This window comes from Gambusia affinis, linkage group LG17, assembly GCF_019740435.1.
Source record: "Gambusia affinis linkage group LG17, SWU_Gaff_1.0, whole genome shotgun sequence".
NCBI lineage: Eukaryota > Metazoa > Chordata > Actinopteri > Cyprinodontiformes > Poeciliidae > Gambusia > Gambusia affinis.
In genome coordinates, this window is record NC_057884.1 from 21,097,606 (window position 1) to 21,123,157 (window position 25,552).

The following is a 25,552-nucleotide window of genomic DNA, read 5'->3' on the forward strand; positions in this document are numbered from 1 at the left end:
ATTTACCATCTAATCATTAATGTCTTATTCTCACCTCATCACCTTTCTCTCCCTTTGGTCCTCGTTCTCCTCTGTGGCCCCACGGCCCCTGATGAAGGAGAAACACAACATGGAGAGATTTTCATGATAAATGAGCCGAATGAGCTATGCTGAACGTTAACGGGTTAAAACCCGATCTGTCCTCACATGCGATCCAGGAGGTCCAGGAAGCCCCGGCTGGCCGTCTGCCCCATCGTCCCCTTCTCTGCCTGGGGTCCCCGGCCGTCCTGGGGGCCCTCTGGGGCCTGGGTCCCCCTACAAGACAACATAAACCCAACAGTCTAACTGGTGGCTCAACTTCCTCCAGGAAAAACCAGAATCCTGGTTCATATTGGAGCCTCTGAAAAGGGACAGGCGTCCCTCAGGGTTGTGTGTTCGGTACCCAGTTCATCCATTTCTGAAAACCAGCAACATTATTTAAAATCAGTGTAAAATGTGGAGATCCAGGAGGGGCTCAGAGCGGAGTCACTGCTGGGGATTAAACCTTGAACTCTGAACTTTTAGAAACGTTCGCTGTCCGAGAACCCGAGTGCAGAGAACCAGAAAACAAGAAAAGACTTTGGATGAAACGTCGGAAAAATAATGGAAATGATGCTTAAATTGCAACCAAAAGCTATTCTATACACAGTGAAACTATTTTAGGGTGAGGATGGTCAAAGTGAGGTCCGGGGGCCATTTGTGGCCCCTGGACTGATTTTCTGTGGCCCTCTCAATACCAATGAATTTTATAAATTAGCACAAAACTACCACTTTTAAATTAAAATGTACTAACACAAGCTTGTAATTTCCAAGCTTTTTGGTTTCCTTCTGTTGTCATGGTAACTAGGACCACATCTACTCACTAAAGTAAACCTCAATCTGATGTTAATTGCTTTTTGAAAACTTGGCTAAATACAGGAAGTGTTTTCAAATAAAGATTGGCCTAAATACTGTTTTTATTCCTGAGAATCAATTAAATAATTTTTGGTTTTCTTCAACTGAACCCAAAATTATAAGAAAACTGGATGAATTTCTTTTAACAAGGAAAAAACTTTAAGATTTTATTAATCTATGATCGAGTTTCAACAAGAAACAAAATCTGATTATTTGTTTCATTAAAATAGTTCATACTTAGTTTATTGTTGTGAAAATCACGATTGGGCCTGTCACAATAAGAAATAAATCAATTTATTGCATAATAAACTAAAACAAGCTCAACAATCTCCATTAGCATTATTAATCATTTTTCTCTTTTCTCTATATTTCTACCAAACTGGGTGATAAAAGTCTTCAGTCTGGTGTTTTTCTTTTCCTTTTCCTTTGTTTATTTTGGATATTTAAAATGTCTTCCAGTTCCTGTGTTTCAATTTAAAGTTCTTTTGAGAATATGTTCTTGCATTATTGTGCCATTACCAATGTATTAATTGAAAATGGTCTCAAAATAACGATATTATTGTTTATTACAATAATTTATTGTGCTCTTTTTCCATTTTGTTTTTAAAATGTACCATTTCTCCCGGGATCCCTGGCTGTCCGTCCTCTCCAGGTTCACCAGGCGGCCCCTGGAAAACAGGAAAAATAAAAATAAAAATGCTCATCTTCCGCTTTATTAGTTTTTTTAAATGAAGTTGGGTTTTTTTGCTACCTGTATGCCGGGTTTTCCCATCTCTCCACGAGGTCCTGCAGGTCCTTCCTTAGTCTGCAAGCTCACCAAGAAGAAACTCATTTAATAACTCAGAGTTACATAAGAACAGGCTGGTAGTGTCACTTTCATACTTACAGGCCAACCAGCCGACAGGAGCTGGTAGAAATTAGTTTGCTGAAAGTAAAAAAGGTCAAGAATTAGAATGAAAAAGAAAATCACTTTTTAACATTTCAAGCAGATAAAACCCATTTTTCAGTGTAAAAGTGAATATTTGACCAGGAATCCGGGTTTAAAGTGCATTCAGCATCACCATAAAACCACAAGCAGACCTTATTTCTGTCATCCCTGCTCTGTGATGAAGCTGCGGTTCTCCATCACGCTGAGCGCTTTAAACAACTTGCAGCTGCAGCCGGTGCAGAGGCAAAACAGATGAGTGCAGAACACCGGCTTGCACGCACTACAACTGCAACAGCAGGATTTTACATCAATCTGGAGGCCAAATGTCTGCAGATCGGGAGGAACGTCTCAAATTTTTAACGCAACTTCAGGGTTAATCACGCTTCAAGGTTTCAGTTTATACTAATTAGGTTAATAAAAAACACATCTGTCTCTACAAACTGGCAAGAAAAGATAATAAAAATGCAAAAAATTAAGTTTTCTGTCTAGAGTAGAACTACAACTAACAAGTAAAAAGTAGCCACTTAAAAAGTATTTGGTAAAAAGTCTACTCAATTATGAATCATTTAATATTTAAAAATTACATCATCAGACGGACCAAAATATAAAGTTGAGTGTTAATGTTGGTATTTTACGGAGCCAAAAGGACAATAATTCATTTAAGTAACAAAAAGTAGCAAAAAAAAAACTAAACATTTTTTTCCAAATCAGTTTCTTTCAATAAAAAAAACATATAAAACTTTAACAAAACCTGCAGGTGTGTGTCTGTCTGGTGAATTTTTGGTTAAAACATGTTTGATTTTCATTCAGTGGGTAGAAAGTCCAGAAATATTTCACAAAAAATTACTCAAAGTACAGCGAAGTAAAAATACTTTCCAAAAAAAGTTATTCAAGTAAATGCAACGAGCTGCTACCCAAAGCTGCAAAAGTGCAACTAAATAAATGAGAATGTGTTTGAAAAGTTCATTTATTTCAGGAATTCAATCAGAAAGTAAAAGTTTGCATGACTTCCCTCCACACAGATTGAACTTTAATAGTTTATTTTGCTCATTTTGACTTGTAGCATGGATGGCACTGCACTAAAAACTCCACAAACACAAATAAGAACTTTTAAAAAACAAACCCAGATTAAGATAGTCGTCTTTAGGACACAAGTTGCATAAAGACGTTGAGTTTCTAACCACTAAACTGAACACAGTGACTGCATTTCATCATTTATTTTATTATATTTATTGATTCTCTCATGCAATTTACATTAATTTGAAATTTATCATTGTGGTAAAAAATTAATTTTAGGATTTTTTCATCATGATGAGATAAATGTGTGTCTCCAGAAACATTGTAGTTAATTTTACCACTTGTTAACACTGGTAGCTGGTTAATAACACTGACCGTACCTTAAAAGCAGCCCATTCCTCAGCCGTGTTCGTCCACAGATAAAATGTTGGTAAACCTGGACGTCCTGGCGACCCCGGCTGCCCCGTTCTACCCGCTCTGCCTGCAATGCCTTTTTTACCCTGAAAACATTGAAATTTAAACAATATTTAGCTTCTGATCTTTATTTAACAGCATAAAAACGTCTTTCAGTAACAGCATCCCAGTAAAAAAGAAAAACACAGAACATGGTGCTCAAGTTGTAACTATCCTGACATCTTCTGAAACTTAAAACTGATAATAATGAAACATATTTACAATATTTATGTTTTAAGGGGATTAAAACAGAACTTAAAAGTTAGAAAGTTTTTTTTATATCAAATAGTTGTAATCACAAATCTTCTCTGTTTTTAGTTTGGAGCTCCAAGTTAGCTCCAAGCATGCTAACTTGGAGCTAGCATGCTAATGCTACAAGCTAGCGTAAGCATGGGAGCACAGCTAAACTCAAAGCTTCACTTACCTTTTCACCTTTGACCCCAGACGGACCAGGATCACCCGGGCATCCCTATGAAAACAGCAACAAAAAGACAATAAAACTCACAAAAAAAATTTAACATTAATATCTGGAAGCTAACGTGTTGCTCCTGGTAACATATACGCTACTGTTAGCACTAGCTGCTAAGAAATTAGAACAATAGTAGCTAAAGCTATAAAAATGTAGCAACCATTTAGCATAATAACTATTAGAATGAGAGTTTCATAGTCTTTGTTGTTGATGTTTCTGAAGCTGGAGCTCTAATCACTGAATAGGAGCTAAAAACTTCAGCTCCATCTGTAAATAATCATTAACAAACTCTGTCCTCATCACTCCAACACTCCTTAAAAAGCATATTTAGGTCACTAATTTACTAAAAGTAAGGTTAGCCATCAAATGGAGTAAAAATATTGCAGTTAAGAGAAAATAATGGAAGCTACAGCTCCTCTCTCATACTGTATTAGCCAAGTTAGCAAGTTAAAAAAGTAAACTTACATGTGGAACAGCAAATAAAATGTTATTTTTTCTTAAGCAAAGATACAAATAAAAATGCTTACAACAGCTCTGGTATAGATAAATACTGAAGTAAAATGTTTTTTAAAAAAACAAGATGTGAAACCATACTATCACATGCTACAATCTAGCGTTAGCATTGGAGCACAGCTAGCAACAGCAGTTTATTCCAAATGAACTGATACTTTAAGAGTTGCAGGAATGTTTCTGGTTCTACCTGCAAATAATCATCAGCTGTTCTTATCATTTTATTCACAGAAAGTTTTATTTTTTCTTAAGCAAAGACATAAATAAAACTGTTTGCAGCAGCCCAGCTATGGGCTACAATACAAAGAAAGAAATAATAAAAAGAAATGAGAAACTGAAGCCGAATCTTCACATGCTACAAGCTAGCATTAGCATAAGAGCACAGCTAGCGACAGACGTTTAGGAAAAACGCATTTTATTAAAAAAATAAAACATTTTTAGTAGTTGTAGGACAATTCCTTTTTGACATTTAGGCAAATAATAAATAATAATCAAATAACTACAAACTGTAACAAGTAATCAAACTATAACGAATGAAATAACTACTAACTATAATACATGCTAAAGTATAAAAATAAATCAAATAAGTGTAAACTATAATAACCAGCACTCAAATAACTATAAACATAATAAATAATGACTATAAACAACTTAATCAAACATATTTCAAGACAAAGCTCAATAAAATTAAGCTAAAATTCTAAGAATTACTCAAATTAATTATCACTTTCAGTTCAGTAGTAGCCTAATCAAAGCAAAACATTTTTAATTTAAAGAAAATAATAAAAATATATCAATCAGGTTGAAGTTTTAGCTTTAGTTTCTTAGTAAAGGGTCCAACTGTTTATTTGGAATCCATTTTTAAAAATCTGCCTTTCACATGCAGCTGATTGGTGCCAAAGAAATATATTTGTAGTAATGTGGGGGGGGGGGATCTAAAGCTTCAAAAATCTGAATAAATAAAACATCCTAACCAAGTAATATGTCAAATATCCCATGCATCTTCTAGGAAATGTGTTTTCACTCAGTCATCAGTCCAGCCCTGTTACTAACAGAAGATCTAACGTCGTACATGAGAAGAGTGAAACCAATAACCTCCTCTCTCCAGCCGGCTCCAATCACAGTAATTATGCTGAGTGGGCTTGTGGATTTTACAGCACCATGACTCCAGATGTACGTTGCCAAGCAGGCAGCCTGCATTTGGCTCCATCTACCCTGCAGTCACTCGTTTCCTACAGCAGGAAACCCAATCAACAGGGATCAGCTTCAGTCCTTCAGACCAATCAGAAGTGAAAGGTTAACAGTGTCACATTGGTAACGTTCTAAAACCCAACAAGGCCGCTCCATGTTCTCGCATGGCGGCATCAAAGGCATGTGGACCGACCCGTCTGAGCGATGAGAACCGTCGCTGATGGGTTTCAGATGGCGGCCGACGAAGAGCAGCAGCTCAGAAAGCTGTGAGACCAGAACCATTTGTCTCTCAGAGATCATCTTTTCCCACTTCCAGCTCCACTCTGACATGCTGCATGCAAAGCAGGAAATCACTTCCATGTTTGGGGGGTCTTGGTCTCATTTATGGCCTTGGCAACAGCAATGCCAGGAAACATTTCTCATCCAGAATGAGCCGAGCAACACTTGTCTTTGTGGTGGCTTTCCTGTAATTGTTACAAGGTGAACCATTATGCTTCCTTGAACTAGTTAGGATAGGCTGGGCGATACAGAACATGTTCATTACATTTTCTGCACACAGTCATTCATTCATGATGAGATTTTAGCTGTCTTGACACTTTAAATCTAAATAAGCTGCTGCTGGCCACGCCCCCAACTCAACCTTCACACTACCAAACGAAAATGGCTGCAGACAGATGCACAATTACACAACGGTACATCTTTGAAAAGCAGAAGTGGAGCCTCGTCCACAAAAAACAAGAATGCAGCAAGTGGTATCTGGATGGCAAGTCAACAACAAAACACTTGTCTTTTCCAGCAGCCATTGTACAGCGGATGCAGCAGTAAAACCAGCTGACCAAACATGCTGGAACTCCGCTTGGGCGTGAAGGGTCAGTTCCTGCTGACTTGTGACGTTACATTCTGAAGGTTTTTGAAAAGGTAAATTTTTCAGACACCAGAAAACATGAACTTATTGCCAGGAAATGCTTGGCCTGTTTTTAGAAGCAGTAGAAACTCAAATGGAAGCATAAAATTGTGCAAAATGTAAACTTTGCTTTATTAGCCCCCTTTAAAAGTGCGTCACAAAGAGCATAAAGACAGACTTACATCTGGTCCAGGGGCTCCCATCCTGCCAGGCCGTCCCCTCCGGAGCCTGTACGTTTTCCCATCAAATCCCAGGACCAGATCTCCTTCTCTGGACACAGTGGTCACAATCTGAGGGTCTCCTCTCTCTGGTTCTGTTTCTTTCCCTTCATGCTTGTTTTGGTGCACCGGTGGTTTGGTGGTCTGGATCGGGGCCTGACTAGTTGCAGGTGAAACAGTGTTGATCTCCACTGAAAATTCCTCTATTAGTTCATTTGATTCAGTTGAAACTCTAGGAGTCTTGGGAAGCAGAGGAATTCCCAGTGAGGGCTTCTTTGGGGAACCTCCAACATCCAAGTCGATTATATTATCCGAGGGTTTTAGAGGAAACACCACCGAAGTCCGAGAGTCTGTCTTTTTCTCTGTTGTAACGTTCTCCTCCATTTTTTTAGACGACGCGTCCGGTTTGCCCTTCTGGCTTCCCTTCAGTCCATTTCTAGGTTTCCACTGAGGGTTCACGACTCCACCGCTTTGAAAGATGGGATCTAACAAATCGGTGTCCTCTTCAACCACAAAAACGTCTCCACGTCCCACTGAACCCTTTCGGTTCGGCCGGGAGGGTATCGTCCCATCGCCACGAGACAACTCCTGTCGCTGAGATTCATTCTGTAGAGAAACAAAAGAATTAGGTTCAGTTTTACAGAGACTGTGAGAGTGATTAGGTTTAGTCTACAATCCATCATTAACTGCATGTTTGAATCTTTGCAGATGTGATTCATTTTCTGGAACATATAACAATGACGAAATGTTGACTTAGTGATTTTCAAACACATCCTACAAACAGAAAATACACGAGTAACAATATGCACCCAATTATTATTATCGTTATTGTGTCCAGCTGCCTTACTGTTTCTCTGAGATTAAAGCAAACGTTACTGCATATTTATGGTTTGATCTGTTCCAAGTCTCACTGTGATTTGGACTTGGATCGACACAAAAGCAACACGAGTCATTTTATTTCTAATAAAGAAACATCCGGCCATCCATCCATTGTCATCTACACTCGTTTGTCCCAGTCAGGTCACCAACCCAAACCACAATCTGGTGTAATGAAAAAAACTGTATTTATTACTAAAGTCTTACGACAGTCTGAACTTATGGTTTATATTATGTTTTGTTTTCCAGGTGTTTTCAGACCCGACGGTTCGGTAGATTCACTTCATTTGGGGACCAAATTTGCAACAACATTTTCATCTGGTGTGGTTCTCTTTCACACCGAGTCAAACGAACCAAACCCTTTGGAAAACCTGATCCCATCTTCACCTGTAGGGGCGCTGCACCAAGAATCATCGAAGGAAACTACACAAAAATCTCAGAAGAAGACACAGAGCACAACTTCCTTCATCATGAAATGGAGTAGCATCAGATTTCAGCAGTTGTAGGATTTCTGTTTAGACTGGTTCACATAATATGAGTTTGAACGGCACCAGAGTTCACTCCAACTGAACCGAGACCGAGGTTTGCAGATGGAGTTTTTTGGTCCAATTATGGATTCACATGGATTTTGTAAAGTAGTTTGATTAAAGCGGACTGGACTGGACTGGACTGGTGGGACGGTTCAACAAGTCCATATGATGCTTATGGACTTGTTGAACTTGGTTCCTCTGTGTTGCCTCTTTGAGGGTCAGCTGGTTTCTGCAGCTTCCAGGCTGGCGGATGAATTAAAAGTATATATATTTTGCATTTCTTCTGTTTTCAGGTATTAAAAACATGTTTTCCAGAACTCAACCTACACGATTCTTCAAAAAAATCCTGACTCAGTGCTTTCCATAACTCCGGGATCTGAACCAAGGACCTCTTGCTGCCACCAACTGCAGCTTGTAAAAACAAACAGTTGACAACAATGGCTGCAACCTGCATGAGGTTCTTTTCCAAGTCTATGCGGCCATAAACAGACCACAAAAGGAAAGTGTGTTTTCTTAAGATCCACTCAAATCATTTTCAACCTCATCTAAAGTTCATCTGCTTAATTACTTTTGAGCTGTGGGTAAACGAGATGCTAAAGTTCTGTAATTTCTCAGTGTGAACGAGTTCGGTCTGCGGTCCAACGACTCAAAACCACTTAAGTAGTGTTGAAATGTTTCCATTAGTCAAACTTTTCTTGAATATTATTTTCACACATCTCAACTCATGGAGGCCGTTTGTTTTTTTTTAATGTTCTGTTTAAATCTGATTGGTTGCTGTAAAGTAAAGAGAAACATTGTTGCCATTTCCTGTAGAAACGTTACCATAGTTACCGTTATCTCTCCTCAAGGACAGAATCTGTTTTATAGATATGGAAATCTAAATTTATCAGTTTATGTTAAGTTTAAAACAAGCAGAAAAATTTGAGAATTCTTACAAACGAGACAAAAATCAGAATAAGACCAGAATAATTAGCATAGCAATGGGATAAAAAGAAAACAGCAAAAATAAATCTGAGTAAAATGAATAAAGTCGATGTAATGAGGATAAAACTGAAATAAAATGTCTAAAACCTTCCATGAAAACAGGTGATAAAAGCAGGACAGGAAAACATAAAAAAATATTTATATATCCAACAACAGTTACAAAAGATACCACAATAAAAGCTGGAACTGGATAAAAGTAAAAGAATAATAAATACATCAGTAAAATCTCAAATTCAAAAGGTTGATGTACATAAATGAATTAATAAAAAAATTACAATTAGAATTTAATAAAACAAAGAGAACAAAGCAAAAGGTAATCCTAGTAACAAATTTAACTGAAGGAAATTGTAAGAAATTTTTGATGAAATTTAATTTTAAAAATGGGAGAAAAGTAATAATAAAGTGGGTCATAAATGTGATTAAAATCAGGATAAAGTCTGTATAAAATCAGGGTAAAACTGGGACATAATCTAAGTGAAATTCAGAATAAAAAGAAAAAAAAAATTCAGAATGAAAACAAATAAGGCCTTTTGCATTTCATTTATGCCCCCTAGTGGCCGTTCCAGACACATTCATAATAAATCTGATTATTTAATAACCATCACTGGTCTGGATGTGGATTTAATTAGATCGCTGCTTCAGGATGCTGAACTTATTTTACCTAAACATGACTGAAACATTTATGATCTAATTAACGTCCTCTTCAAGATAAACTTTTCTTGTAATTTCACCTGGATTTGAACACAGGTGAGTAATTTTATTACAACATGACCAAATAATCACAGATCAGCTCATTTACAGGGTTTTTTCTTTCATCAGATATTAAATATTAGACATAATGAAAGCACAGAGCGAGTCTTGACTTCACCCGGCCTGTCAAATCAGCAACAGTCTGCAGATCGGCACAAGACCAGACGAAGGGGGCCCGAATGAAAACAAAGGTTGTTTTTCTTCTTCTACTCTTTCTGTCGTCTCAGGCAACATTCAGGCAGCTGGCAAGCCGACACTGGATCTGTTCTGGTGAACACTGACCCTTCACATGATCCCCCTCCAGGCTGGGAGAAAAGCCGAGAAATGTTATCCTGATCGGACTGGGATGACAAGCAGGTCCTGAAAGCACGAAGCATTTCAGAAATCCATAGCTGGCTCGCTAACTGACTATGCTACATGTCAGTCCATCCATCAACAAGCCACCAGTCTGTAAGAAAGTGGCTAAAAGCACCGTTAGGGTGGCGCTCTCATGAAATATGATCTTTGTTTGAAAGCTCTACAATTTAGCAGCTTATTAACAACAAACCTCATTTAAATTTTCAGACTTACTGTAAAACTCTTCCACATCCTCCCCCCCCATGTCTGAAGGTATACCAACATACCTAAAACCTAAACCTAAAAGAGTTGGAACGACAGCATGTCGCATTCACATGACTGCATTTTAATAATCAATTAAAAATGGGTGGTTCAAGACAAAGCAGCTAAATGTGTTTCACAAATGTTGTGACCATCAAACTGCCAACAATGTCCAGAAGCAATAAAATAAACACATGCACACGTACGCCCTCTTGGTGCTGGAAAATCTGGTAAGTGCTGCAAAATTCAGACAAATCAACTGTGTAAAAAAGCCACTTAAATGAACAATGAAATGTTTTTTTAAAAAAAGGCATAACAATGGGCAATGGAGATCAAATGAAGCCTCAATTATTTTGTCTCAAGTTGAGATTCAAGTGTTTGAAGGACAAACCAAAGTCAAATCCTCAGAATATTTGAGTCATTAGGTCAAAATCTGGGATGACAGATTTGACTTTCATCCCGAGTTTTTGGTCTGCAAATGTTAAAACACAAGATTTCCTGTCAAAGCTGCAGCCTGAAGCTTTGCTATCCCGCTAATTATGAGACAGACTGTTGATGAGACTTGAGCTCCAGACATTAAGTAAAGTCTCAAGTTCAAAGTAAATCCTTGGCCTATTAAGGAAGAGTCCAATTCAAGCTTTGAGTCTCAAATGTTAGAAAATTCAGTCAACCTTTGGTGCCGAGTACCGTTATGTGCCACCTGATACTTGACTGTGGTGTTCATCATGGTTAGTTATTGCGTAGCATTGAGATCGGACAACCCATTCCTCCCAGTTACACCCCACCTTCATTGACCATGATTGGTCAACAGGACATACATGTCCACCGAGACAACAAGAAAAATGTTGGTTATTAGTTTTTAAATTGACCATTCTAGCAGAAAAATAAAAACTCTTGTGCAAAATTTACCTGAAAACAAATTTTTTTTCTGTTTTGGAGTGGTATGATGTCTGCATGTCATCAGAATATTCTCAATTTCATTGCTCCATTTAGGGCAACTGGTTGTTGGGGATTTATTATATGTTTACATCACAGCGTTTACATCAGCGACTGTCCTGCTCTAGCAGACTCAAGACTTTGTTTCCCTAAAACTCTTCTACTGTTGAAGGAGCTGGAGAGGCAAAACACAACCCAGCAGTTTTTAGTTAAGGAGGACAAATGGTTGTCAGAGGCCACTACAAACCAGGTTAAGTGTAAAAGGTTTTTAATATAAAGCTGATTAAATCCTCTTTGTTCTGACTGCGTCTTTTTGGTTTTGTCAATAGTAAGTGGTTACACAGTTGAGCTGGAAACGGTTCATATAGAAAACTGTGAATAACGAAGCACGGGATGACAACAGAAACTTTATTTAGCTTGGTCTGGTTTTAAAATACACAGTAGTGATAGAAAAAGAAAAGTCTCAAAACATCCATTCTAGCGCTGGGAATGTGACATAGCCAACAAAAACAAATAAAAAGCAAATAAAAATGGGTGGCTTAGAAAAAAGGTGTTAAATGTGCCACCATGTCTCACTCACCAAGACTGTCACGGTTTTATTCTAAAACACTTTGTGTCTCGCAAAACTGTTTGAATTGATCCTTTTCTAATTCTGCAACCGCAGACGTCAATGTGTTTATTGAGTTTTATTGTAGGATAGACAAGCATAACGTGAGGAAAATTAAACATGGTTGACCAAAACTCGAGTCAGCCTTCATGAGCGAATGCTTTGCAGAAACATGTTGCTGCAATTATAGCAACAAATATTTCCACGTCTAAACTGAATGTACTGCCCAGTACAATATTTGGTACTGGGAGCATATTTGAACTCTTACCAGGGATTCCCAGTTGCATTGAGGCCTGGACTTTGACTGGGCCATTCTAACATGAATAAGCTTAGATCCTATATGTAGGTAGCTGTGTCCATTTCTGATTACCTGTATAAATCCAGCTGTTGTGCAGCTGCTTTTCCATTAACCATAAAAATGTGCAAATTGAAATTACAAAAATAAATTGGCTTAATGGAATCACGCCAGTTTTGAGAAAAAGTTTTTTGCTAAAAAGGTTTTGCACTAGGATGAGTTGGTTTTACCAGCCAAGTACAAATAGATGCGTTTCTCAAAACTCTTATTGTGCACCAGACAAAACATATAATCAACAACAGGATGTTACTACTGATGGAAAAGACGAAGAAGACGACAGGAAGTGGGTGGAGGATGAAGATGTCGCATGTTTTTAATGACTAATCATGTGAATAATTTCATTTTAATCTAATTTCTTATTTAATGGAAACAGTCCAATAGGAAAATTGTGTTTTTTCAACATAAACGGAATATAAAAGTTTTTCACACATTTGTAGCGTAAAGGCAGCTATCGACACATAACGTCTTTTATTGGATATTAAATATTAGCCTCAGTAATTCAATTTTCACTGAATTGTGTCGGAATAGCGCGTTAGCTTTAGCGGAGCTAGCTAACAGTTTATGGTTAGCGCGGTTGGCTTTTTCATTAGTGGGTGTTTGGTTACCAGTATAAATCCAGCCGTTCGTGTTTGTTTGGGAACATGAGTGAACAAACAACATCATAAAAACCAAGAAGCTTTTCATCTGCATAAGACAGAAAGATTAATCAGGGTTAATGGGAACGAGGATGTAGCTTAAACCATAAATATTAGTTCTGCTAATATCAACTCTAAAGCACTATGCCAACATTATATTTGGTGAAAGCTAATGCTAAAGCAAACCACTACGTTTCAATGATACAACATATGTTTTAAATATAGTTTATCAACTCCACAGGCCCAAGTTTTTACTGCACACCTAGCTAACTGTTCAGTTTGCGCTTCAGGATGCGACTCCTCAGATCATTCATGGTTTCAGTTTTATAGCTGTTGAGTTTTGCTAACTGTGTTGCTAATTTAGCCTAGCAAATCACAGTAGGGCTTTGGTCAGAAGGCACACAAACATCAGAAGTTTTTAAACAGTTTACTGTAGGGCTACAGTGATGCATCCTGGGTACAGAACAAACACTGGCTGCATTGCATCATGGGTAGAGAGCAGACACACGTAATTAGCAAGTCCCGTTATTGCTTGGATTTTACAGCGCCACGTTAAGTCCCTGAACTTCACATTTTAACAGAAAAAAGCGACTTGGATGAAACAAGTATCACCGCGATGGTTTTGTAGAAAAGTAGTGAAGTAGAAAGTACAAATACTTACAGAAGTACAAAAAAGTATTTGTACTTTGCTACTTCCCACCACTGGTGGAGAATGAACAAAGTATAAATAAAATGGCTCTCAAAACAGTTAATATGAATGAATCTGTACACCTCATTCATTCGCTTGTTGTATACATCCATTTGTTCAATAAAGTTTCTTTTTTTTTTAAAATGTTATGACTGGAAACTAAACAGACTTCAAAATATGAGCTTGAATCTAAACGTCTAAATACCTGAACTCTACAACCAAAACTTTAACACAGATGTAGAATTTACTCCAATGAACATTTATAAAATTTAGTGCTTTAGAATTTAACTGGGAAAATTAATTTATGGGAAGCTAAGTGCGCTAAACTTTTCAAAAGTTAACTGACACGATAAAGGAAGAATTAGCTCCATTATTAGCGAAAGTATGTCAAACCAATGCTGATATTATTTCCAAATAGGGGTCTGTTGGATTTTATTGAGTTGTATCAGAGTACAGGGGGTTGAACACAAATGCAAAACTGAAAACTTTTGAAAATAATCAATATTTTTTTCTTCCACACTCCTACAACCAATGATGACGCAGCTCATTAAAAACTGGGTGCTACATTGGTGCCAACATGCAAATATAAAACTAAACACACCTCCATCAATCAAATGGATTACCTAATATTATCATGCATCAACACTTCTAAGCTGTCTTCACATTCATGTTATTTTGGAGCAAAGCCTTCAAGGCAACTGGACCGACATGCAGGGACGCGGCTCTCATCCATCACGCTGTCTGGGTTCGGTATTGTCTCGGTTACAGTAGAAACGCTTAGCAACGCTGCAGGCGCAGTTGGTTCCTGTTAGAGGAAATCTTTATAAAACACGTCACTTTACGACTGCTGACTGTTATTTCTGATATAAAACAAACATCGTTTACTTCCTAATGGAGTTTTTAGGAATACAGTAAACAGGACGGATGATGACAGGGAACCTAAAGCTCTGATTGACGGTTACTGTGACTGAGGAACGAACCTCGATATGAGCCATGTGAAATCCATACAGACTGACTGAACGGCTGCAGGCCAAACTGATTCAGACACACACACACACACACACACACACACACGCACGCAGACGCACACACACACACATACACACACACACACGTTTGCGCAGATATCTTTGTGGGGACTTTCCATTGACTTCCATTCATTTCTACAGCCTAAACCTCACCTTTACCCTTATCCTAACCCTAACCATCACATACCTAACCCTAACCCTAACCAAAACTCAATTCACACCTTAGTCCTAAATCTGACCCCTGACCCAAAAACAGTGTTTCCCCTTGTGGGGACCAGGCTTCGGTCCCCACAATGAGCAGTGGTCCCCACAACATGGTATAAGTCAGGAAAATGGTTCCCACAAGGTATTAGAAACAAACGCGCACGCACACACACACACACACACACACACGCACACACACACAAACACACACACACATTTATATATATTTATAGACAACACTTGCTTCTACAAATGGATGATCAAATGGCAAAGGTCGGTAAATCTTGCTGAGACTCAGGTATGCAGACGCAGTCAGACTGGCTGGGTCTTGCCAGCTGCAGGAGATAAATTTAGATGGAAAAGGTTTAAAGATAAGAGGAGTTTGATGTTTCAAAGCATCAGAAAAATGGATTCTACCAAGATCGTTTTAATAAACTGGAGTGGGTTTGATCAACAGCACTTTGGGGTTCCTGAAAGTCTCCTGAACATTTTATTAGAACCTTAACAACTCACTACATTTAATTCAGCAGTGGATCAGTTTTAAAATTACTTTATTTTACGCTGCTGTAGCGCTAACAGAGCAAACCAATCTCTAACTTTTAACTTTTCCTTTCCAAAAACCTCTGCTTTTCTGCCAACTTTCCCTCACCTGTTATGTTTTACTATTTAGGTGAAGTTAGCTCTCTGGGTTCATTCACACCAGCGCTGTTTAGTCTGCTTTAATCTGAGCTCATTTCCAGTGTGAATGTGCAACCAACAAAGTGAACCTGGTCCGCCTAAAAACCTCCGTCTGAAGTGAACTCTGGTTCGGTTTGATTACATATGTGAACCGCTCCACATACACTACAGCGCAAGGCATTCTGGGTAAGTACAACCAAAATAAACATGCTAGTCTAGCATTAGCAGGAGAAATGCTTTGTGGTTTTTTTACTCAAGACAAAAAGAAATCTTACAACTGCTAAAATCGTACGTTATTCCATTTTTGTCCCATTTTTCAAAGAAGGAAGTTGCACCTTCTGTTTCCTTCAGTGGTTCTCGGTGCAGTATTTTCTTACATTTATATGTATTAAAATTCATTAAAATTTTTATATTTTACAGTTTTCCAGGTGAAGATTTTTTTGTACATTGTAAATCTACAAAAAAGAAAAACTTGACAACTTTGATTAAATCTGCATAAAAAAAAACATAAAACTAAACAGTAAGATTTGGACTTTGATGGCTAAAACTCACATTTTAGAGATCAAAAATTTAGAAAATTAATGTATTGTAGTGGATCAAGAGGTGTGAGGTTAATGATGAAATGAAGATAAACTGAGAAAAATAAAATGATGCATAAACTAAATTCATAACAAGAAGCTTTTGTTATGAAGCTTTTGTTAAAATTCAGAAAACCGACAGAAAGTCTGGAAAATTAAGAGAACTTTAAAGGGAAACAGCAACATGGCTTCTCATCCCTGGAAGCAAATTATAAACAAATGTTGCAGCTGAAGCTTGAAATAACAATAAATAAAAAGATTTTAGTTTTTAAACTCTAATCAGATACTTTTAGTATCTGATGTGATGACATAATAAAACTCTGCTAGGGAAATCAATCACTACTAGCATTCATGTTCAGACTAGTAGGTGAATTGAAACATTTCCATGTGTGTGTGTGTGTGTGTGTGTGTGTGTGTGTGTGTGTGTGTGTGTGTGTGTGTTGATCAGCAGGCTAGCGTGCGACTTGTGACTCAGTAGCTTTCAATGGGCTCAGCAGGTTAACTCTGGGATTAAGAGCGTCGCTGTTGGGGGTGTAGCTCCCTGTTGGACCACCCATGTTAAACACGCCCCATTAGCTGGGATTAAAGTTTCCACAGAATCCACGGCGGTGGTCCAAATAAATCACAAAGCCAGCCAGAAAACACGCTGTCTTATGAGCTTAAGACAAGTGGTTACTCTTTCTTTAAATCATCATCACCACTAAAGCCTTTAATGTTTCAGGCACTTAAGATATTTCCACAATTATCTGACTGAAATTGGTGGTTAAGCATCTAATTTTGGTGATTTTCGTCTGTCTGCATCGCTTGTAAACTTGATAACATTTGAATGTACATCTAATCTTTGAGAAAGACAAAATAAATTCACAAGCCAGAGGCAACCGAATGGTCCCAAAAAGAGCTAAACACACAGAAGAAGAAGAAACTGGGAGAGGAAAGATGCATCGCTAAAATAAAACTTGTTTGCAAACAAATGTAGAGAAGAAAGACTTTATAGCAAAGCACAGTTGGTGGAATCAACTCGCTCACTCTTTGGTTACCTAGCAACAACCTGCTGGTCGAGAAGCAGTTTTGATCCCCCCGCCCCCACCAGCTTTGGTTACCTAGCAACCATCTGCTGAGTAACTGACGCAGCAGCAGTTTCAAGTTTCCTCACTGTGCCTAATAACTGTTTAAAAACAAAACACAACGTTGTGGAGAGAAAACCGGCTAAACAGGAAAGATCATAACAGTTTGGTAGTATTTCAAATATTTAAAATAAAAAACAAAACAAATCAATCGTTTTCAACATCGACTGATATGAAACAATTATATCGTAATATGTTTTACAGTCACACTGTCCAGCACTAGACGCACCAATATGGGAATTTGAACTGATTTAAATTTTGCCATTATGGCCCATATCCAAAAAAAACACAAAGCTAACCTTTTATTTCCTCAGATTTCCAACATTTTATATTTGAATTTAGAATATAATCTCAAAATTTGACTTTTTATTTTCAGAATTTACTTTTTTACTTAGAATTTTGACATTTATACTTTTGTCTCAGAATCCAAAGAAAAAAATGTTGGAATTCCGACTTTTGTCTCATAATTTTGACTCTTTCTTAAAATTCGACTGATTAAAAAAAGTCTTAATTATTTTTTCCCAGTGGCCTCAAACTTCTTCCATAATTAGTAGGATGAAGAAAAACCAGATCCAAATTGAGCCTCCAGATTTGCTGTGCAGACGTAGAGTGGGGCTGTATGTCTGTCGGCCTTTGAGCCTGAATAAATTAGAGAAAAATCAACTAAAAACTCAAGTTTGGCCTCCAATCACTGCAGATGTATGTTGAGCAATCATTACATCATGGAAAAAACAATTGAAAGCCGCAGACAGAAATTATGAACATATGGTAATTTCTGACCAGAACTGTTGATAGTTTTACTCTGGAAACAATAAACGCTTGTTTCATACTCATTTTTTAAAGACAGATCTAAATGTTTTAAGTGTGTTGTGTTTTTTGGACTGTGCATGAAGAATATCACCTTTCATAGTTAAAAAAGTCAAATCTACCATTGATTTCTAAAAATATCATGTTATTTTTTACTCCAAGAGAGCCGAACTACATCAGAATCACTAAATAAATATCTAAAAACACATTTTAAAATGCAATTTTTTCATTTCCAAAACGAACATCTGTCTTTTTAAAGCTGTTTTTGAAGTATTGCAAACATATGCAGCATTCTAAAGCAAATCAGTGAACTGATTGAGATCTGAGACTCAAAACACTTTAAAAAAACGTCACAAGTTGAACAAAGCAGGATTTTAAAGTGGAGAAAAACAAGACCAGATGTTCACTGGAATTAGAGATAATTTATCATGCGAGTGAATCAGCCGTCCTTTATGCAAACGTGTTTCTTTTCACATTCATTCAGTGTTCAAAGGAACGACTTTACTCTCAGTTGTGAAACAGAAACAATTCAGTGCGATAGCTGCAACTTTGTTGACTCAGCGGTGATATTTTTGCATCCCTGCCAGACAGAGAGACTAAATAAAACTCAAAGTGAAGCGGAGAGGAGAGTACCTTTCTACTCCGCCGCCGCTGACCTTTCACCTGCACGCTCTTTAAATCCAGCAGCAGGCATCCCAGCAGCAGGTACCATCCGACATGGTGGAGCATGACTGCAGGAGACGGCGCAGGTCGGCCTGCTGCTCAGCTTTGTACCACCAGACTGCAGAGGAGGCTGATCCAGCTGTCAGCAGGCACACCCACACACCTACAGGCTGCACACCTGACGACACGGCTTCCAGGAATAATACCCCTTACAGCGGTGCACAACACACTACAGAAACCTGAATAAACATGGGCTGATCCAGGCCATCAGGCTCTAATCTCTGATTTGTTGATTGTTTGTCTACAAGCTAGCTTTAGCTTAGCAGTGCAGCTAGCTAGAAAATAAAAAAAAGTAATTTAATGAAGTTACAGCTAAAGGGACTGTAAATGATCCAGCCATTAACTTTTATCATGTAGCTGTCAGTTAGCATAAAGCAGGTGAGAAACCAAATTGTTATTTGTAACTGCAAAAGCTGGATTAGCATGATTAGCAATGCAGCACAGCTAGCTGCTAGAGAGCGTTTGGACATTAGCAGCTAACATTCGGACAAGCACTTAATAATAAAACTGGACTTCCTGTGATGCTAATGATCCAAACTTTGAGTTTTACCATGTGGCTGTCAGCTGTGAAAAATCCAAAAACTTTTAAAACCTTTTATTTTTAATTCAATCAATACCAAATTGATGCACTGAGAATCACAACACTATGAGTTTTTTTTTAATTCTGCTTATTAAACTTCACCAAAGTATGAAAAAACTAAGACTACTAAAAAAACTAATACAAACTTTGTATCTAATAAAACTAGGGAACACACTGTAAAAATGAGCTAAAGCTAACTGACTGACAAACAGTTCTGTGTGAGGGAATCCCCACCGCATCCAAACATGAATGGATTCTCTTTTATTTATTTTTCTTTTTGGCTCTCTGGAAGACGAAAAGAGAGATTTCAGAAGTGGGTAAACCCACAAAGCTGAGGCTGAATGAATGAACCGCAGCTGAGAGAACATTTGAGGAGCAACTTTTCCCCCCACAGATCTGATTTATGCGGAGGAGAGACGGGTGGAGGAGCAGCGGACTCCACGCCTTCGGAGGAAACCTCGCCTCGTGTTTATCGGAGGGAGAAGAGAAGCTGTCGAGCGTAAACAGCAACAGAAATTAACGGCACCAGAGGGAGTTCAGCTCTGGATGAAAAGCACCTCTGTGGACTTTAAAATCTCACCGCAGATGTGCAAACAAAAGGAAAAAAGAAAGAGTTTTTGTTTGGTTTTAAATAACTTTGCATCAATGAGACGTTGAGTCAGGATTTCTGTCCCTGAGGAAATAAGTTTGGGACTCTGGTGAGAGGTTTCATCACCTGACATTCAGCCATGCCTGATTTATCATCGCTTTATCACCGCCCCCCCCACTCTTTAAATTACAGATTGGAGAAAAATTATTACTTTGAGCAATCTGGAGCTTCTCACGCTGAGAAAACGCTCCAGTGACAAAGACAAGAAAACAAGCGGAGGAAGATATCTGCTTTTCCTGTTTCCATCCTCTCCAAATCCCAGATCTCCTCCCTCTGTCTTTCATCCAAGCCTTTCTGCTTTTAACAACACATTTCCCACTGTACTGTTTGACTTTAGGGCCTCGTTTCTCCTCTTTAATTATTTCACATTGGATGGAGTCCTAAACCTCATCAGGCAGATGAAAAATTACAGCTGAATCCCTTTTAAAGCGCATGAAAGAAACGCCTTCACACATAACTGCCTTTATTAAAGAAATAAAAAACATTCATTTTCCTTTTTTTATTTTTAAAAAAACATGAAGCCCTTTTATTAAGCCACATCTTCTAATTTGTGAATGTGTAGCTGGGAATAATGTGTGGTTCCTCTTTAAAGCATAAACACCCAAAACCCAAAGCAATTGTTTACATTTATGCTGTGAACCCGTCACATGTTATCGTTTACATCCAGAAATTTCACGCATGACTCAACGCTGGAGGCCAAAATGACGATTCTTTCACCAGCCGTCTTTGGCCGCGCTGCAGCGGGAGAACGACTCCGCTAACTAAATGAAACCTGGAGATGCAGGAATTATTAATTCAGTGCAGAACATTTATCTTTAATTTACTGAAAAAAACAATAAAGATAAAATCAAAACCCTTTTTTCTTGCTCTCTTAGCTAAGTTGGCTAACTTAGCTAAGAGTTAGCTAAGTTGGCTAACTTAGCTAAGGCTTCACAAACGACAACATCACCACTTTATGATTCAACACAAAACAAAACACTCAAACATTTCCCACACAAACAACAAAACAATAAGGTGAACATTACAGTTTTATGTTTTCAGGATTGATATTTACTTTGTGATAATTAATAAATAATAGCTGTGGCTGATTAGCTACTGCTGCTATTAGCTAAGCTAACACAGTAGTGGTTGATTAACTAATTTAAACACCTGCTCTACTGATGATCTGTCAGAGTTTGTGTTGAGGTCACATTTTGTTATTTTTTAACTGAACCAAAACACACCGAATTCCACATCACATCTACATGTTAAGTGTGTCACAGTCAAGCTAGCATAGCTAACCTGACTTTGTTATCTAGTTGTAGTGTTGACAATTAGCATCAAACCACTGCGTTCCTTTTTCTTTACATCAAGTGTAAATTTCAAATTTAGCACATTATTCTGAAAACTTAACACCTAAAACCGATGCTAGTCATTGTTAGCGAATAGCTTTTGGTTCTCGTGTAAGAAAACAGAGGCGGGAATGTGATGTCAGTCTGCAGTGGGTCTAAATGTTTATAATCCAAACTGTGATGCCAAACATTACAGCAGGAGTAAAAAAAAAAGAAAAAGAGTCTGGTCTATATTTGGAGAACGTTTCCAGATGTCAAGAAGAGCCACATTTATCTGTCCAGACAATTATACAGAAGCATAAGCATCATGGGAATGTACGAATTTTAAAGGTTTGAAAACAGATAAGCAGGTATTGAGATGAAAGTGCGACTCAACACGAGAGCAAAAGCAAAACATCTTAAGAAGATTCTGGGTGGAACTGAAAACGTCATTATCCACAGTAAAACCTGCTGAAATGTGGACTGAAATGCCGCTCAAGAAGAAGCCATCAATCAAAACGCAACATGAAGTGGATGGTCAGGTTGTCCATAATTTTCCTGATTTTATGAGAAATCCTTCTATGGATAATCTGTGGAACGTCTGGAGATGAATTTGGATTCAGTACAATTTCACAGAATCCAAAACAAGAAGGATCGGTTTCAAAAAAATCCATTTTCCTCCAAAAAGACAGGAATGAAAGTTTTAAGACAAAATCTCAATGAAAGTACAGAGCTACTGCGTCATGCTGCCACCCTGAGCGGCTCGATTCTAGCACTGCATAATCTGTCCACTTTAAATCATCTTAGCGGCTGAAAATGAGGGAAAATTTTTTCATTTTTCGTGCAAAGTCTCAATGACAAACCCTCAACACTTAATGATAGATGTTTTTAGCTCTTCCTCTCTAATTTGGCCTCCTCTTGACATTTGAAGGCCGGCGTTGCCAACAGGAGCCTCCCTGGAGACACAAAGCAACAACATTTGGTTGTGAAGGAATAAGGAAGAGGGAGCCGGATGTCCACAGGCATCTAAACCGACACATTTCACGATTTACGGATCAAGTGCGTTTACACAATCGAGCACTCTGAAAAAATTGGTGAAGGAAAACAAGCTTTTATTTTGAATTACAAAGACATTTTATGCAACTAGGAGTTGATTTGGGATGATCACTTTGGGAATCACTCTGTTTCTGCTCCCTGTTGAGGCAGAAACAGACGCCAATGCCGCCATGTTGCAAACAGAAACCAATATCTACCAATTATCCAGGCGCTTTTTAACAAGCATAAAGATGTAAATTCAAACCAGCTTTGCTTGTCTTTTGTCTCTAAATATTGGTCTATTACTTCGTCAAACATCTGGTGAGTCTGGAAACCTGATTCCCTCTGAAAGTGAAGTCATTTAATCAGTTATATTTGGTTTGGTTTAAGAGATTTGGCTGCAGCGTGTAGAACGAAACCATGTGTGATTTATGAAAGGCTTGTTTTCAACAGATCTGATCAAATTCTTCATCCTCAGCATTAACAGGAGAGAGGAACCGTCGTCTTCAAAATGCTCAGCTTATTAAATCTTATTATAGATTCATTTTATTTCATCATGATGCCTCAACAGGTTTCATCCTCAACTTAATCATTTTATTAGTTTGGGGTTTTCAGGATGTATTGTTATCATTAGATATTGTTATTACTGTTAGATTTGTACTATTATTTTTAACATTTTTTACTATTTTTATCATTTCATTATTTTATTTTGTTTCATTATTTTTTCGATTTTATTCTTTACTGTTTTCTTATTTTTTATTTTTAGTGCTTTTACTATCAGTTTTATTCATTCGTTTTTGTTTTTTATTTGATTTTCAATATTTTTTCTCTTATTTGTATTATCATTTTATCATTATTTTTTCTTTTAATTTTTCTTTACTTTCAGTGTCTTTTTGTTATTTTTTCTGTCATTTTTCCCTTTATTATTCTTTACTATTTTATTGTTTTATTTTTATAATTTATTCAACTCTTACTTTTTCTTTACAATTATTTTCATTTTTCATTAATTTTACCATTTTTTTATTATTTCTTCGTTTTTATAATTATTAATTCTACTATAATCATTTTACTTGCATAATTATTTTTACTATTACTACTAATGCTGTTGTTACTGATATAATTATTAATTTTATTATTAAAACCAGAGTAATATGTATAAACAGGCGATAGTTGTACATTTTTTTAATGTATTGTGGATTTTGCATTATTGTGAAGAAAAAGCTCAACTAAAAAGCAAAGCTCTCGATTTATATATCTGACAGTTTTCAAAGTGTTAGGAATCTAAAAGGCCAAATTGCATTTTATCCAACCTTTATGTCACTAATTTGAGACATGTGCCATAATTCTGCAGCACATAAACCCACATTAATCCAGACTGAGTGTCGGTGTTGTAGAGCTGAAGATGCCAACTGGCCCACAGCTGCTTCTAATCACCAGCATGTCAGCACACGACGAAACCAGACAACCAAACTGCCGTTAACTGGGAATTTGAAGGACAGCTTTTACAAATTAACTTATTATCCAAAATTCACATTTTTCACTTTTTTTTTTCTGTGATCCCATTTGGGTCTCAACTGCTTCTAAAACAGACCAAACGTTTAAAATGAAAGAAAAAAGAAACCACTTGTTTTCTGGCAGTAAGCTGATGTTTGTTGATGCCGGAAAAATGAGCCGTTTTTCTGTAGAGTCACATCCTGCCTGTTACCTAGCAACCCCAGCAGAGTTCCACCCGTTACCTGGCAACCCAACCAGAGTTCCGCCCGTCACCTAGCAACCCCAGCACGTTTTACTGCTGTAAAACGGCTGCTACAAAAGTTAAGTGTTTTGTCGTTGACTTACCATCAAATAAAACCAACTGGACCGGTTCTGGGTCCTCCTTACAGTCCAGTTCCAGCAGAACAAGGTCATCAAGGTCATTTGAGGTCACCAACATACAGAGGTGGGTAGAGTAGCCAAAGATTGTACTCAAGTAATAGTGGGACTACTTCAGCTCATTTTTACTAAGTAGCTGTCCACAAAATGACTCAAGAATGCTGGTTATGTATTAGGTAACTGATAATTAAATTTGATTGTTACGACTTTACTGCGACAGACTGGCGACCTGTCCAGGGTGACCCCGCCTCTCGCCCGGAACGCAGCTGGAGAGGAACCAGCAACCCTCCCGACCCCATTAGGGACGAAGGGTGTTTAGAAAATGGATGGATGGATGGATGTTACAACTTTATTCTTGTACAAGTTTGTTCTCATAATTTTATTTTTTAACTTTTTCTAAGCAGGGTCCTAATTCTCCATCATAACATGGCAGTGAATCTACTTTTTTTCTCAAAAAGTTACTCATTATAACTAGTTACTATCCACCTCTTGTTCTGTGTGGAAAAAGTCGGTGACAATTTCTAAATGTAAAACCACAGAAGCAGCGTTGAAAGCCCGGCTGCTGAGCGACCACACACTGAACACACCGGGCTGCATCTAAACCGCAGTAATCTGAATAGTTTTCTGAATAAATCCGCAGAAAATCCTTTCAAACGTTTATATTAGAGACTCCAGCAGGTTCTCCTGATCCAGGAGTCTAAGTGTCTGCCCTGAGGGAGACATCTGGCTTCACCTGACACATCCCGATTTACAAGCCAGAGCCACATTAAGAATTATTACAAGTTATGTAACAAGATTTCTTTTTTTTTCCCATCTATTGTATTTTTTTACTGTTACCTCCAGGTCGATGTTGGTGCGCGGGGAGCGAGGAGTTTTGGGAGCGGAGCGGCTGCAGCGGGGCGGGTGGTGGCTGCAGTGCTGCTGGGCGCCATCAGGGTCGTCCAACAGGAAGGACAGCTGGCGCAGCTCCCCCTGCAGGAGGGAGGCGGAAAGACGCAACAAAAATCACCAGAGGAAAGAAAAACTAAAATTACAACCAAGAATTTTTATCTAGTTTATACTGCAAATTATTTTGTTTACTTGAAATAAGACAAAATATATTTTTGCCATGTCATGAAGAAAATAATAACCAGAAATTAAATCTCATTATCTAAAAATTTAATTTGTACAACAAAATAAAATGTAACGAAGCTATTTTGTTTAGTCCATGCTTGGGTTGCTAGGTGATGGGCGGAACTCCGCTGTGGTTGCTAGGTAACGGGCAGATTATATCACTTATAACATAATATTTTCCTATGCTATAAGTGAAACAGTACACCACTGGAACTAGAAATTTGCAGTAGAAATTAGACCAAAAACGTTTGGTAAGGTTTTGTGTTTTTGCAATGTCTACGGAAGAAGATT

The 25,552-nt window shown here is 37.8% G+C and overlaps 1 protein-coding gene across 1 annotated transcript in view; it reads right to left on the reverse strand.

Moving 5' to 3' along the window:
- si:ch211-196i2.1 (collagen alpha-1(I) chain) overlaps positions 1-25,552 on the reverse strand; it is a 78,816-nt gene that overhangs the window by 29,845 nt on the left and 23,419 nt on the right. Inside the window, exons 5-13 of the mRNA XM_044095731.1 lie at positions 24,986-25,120; positions 6,567-7,208; positions 3,735-3,779; positions 3,238-3,357; positions 1,799-1,837; positions 1,664-1,717; positions 1,527-1,580; positions 187-294; positions 35-88 (exon numbers count right to left, since the gene is read on the reverse strand). Of these exons, the coding sequence (XP_043951666.1) occupies positions 35-88; positions 187-294; positions 1,527-1,580; positions 1,664-1,717; positions 1,799-1,837; positions 3,238-3,357; positions 3,735-3,779; positions 6,567-7,208; positions 24,986-25,120 (1,251 nt within the window). The remainder of the gene's footprint in view (positions 1-34; positions 89-186; positions 295-1,526; positions 1,581-1,663; positions 1,718-1,798; positions 1,838-3,237; positions 3,358-3,734; positions 3,780-6,566; positions 7,209-24,985; positions 25,121-25,552) is intronic.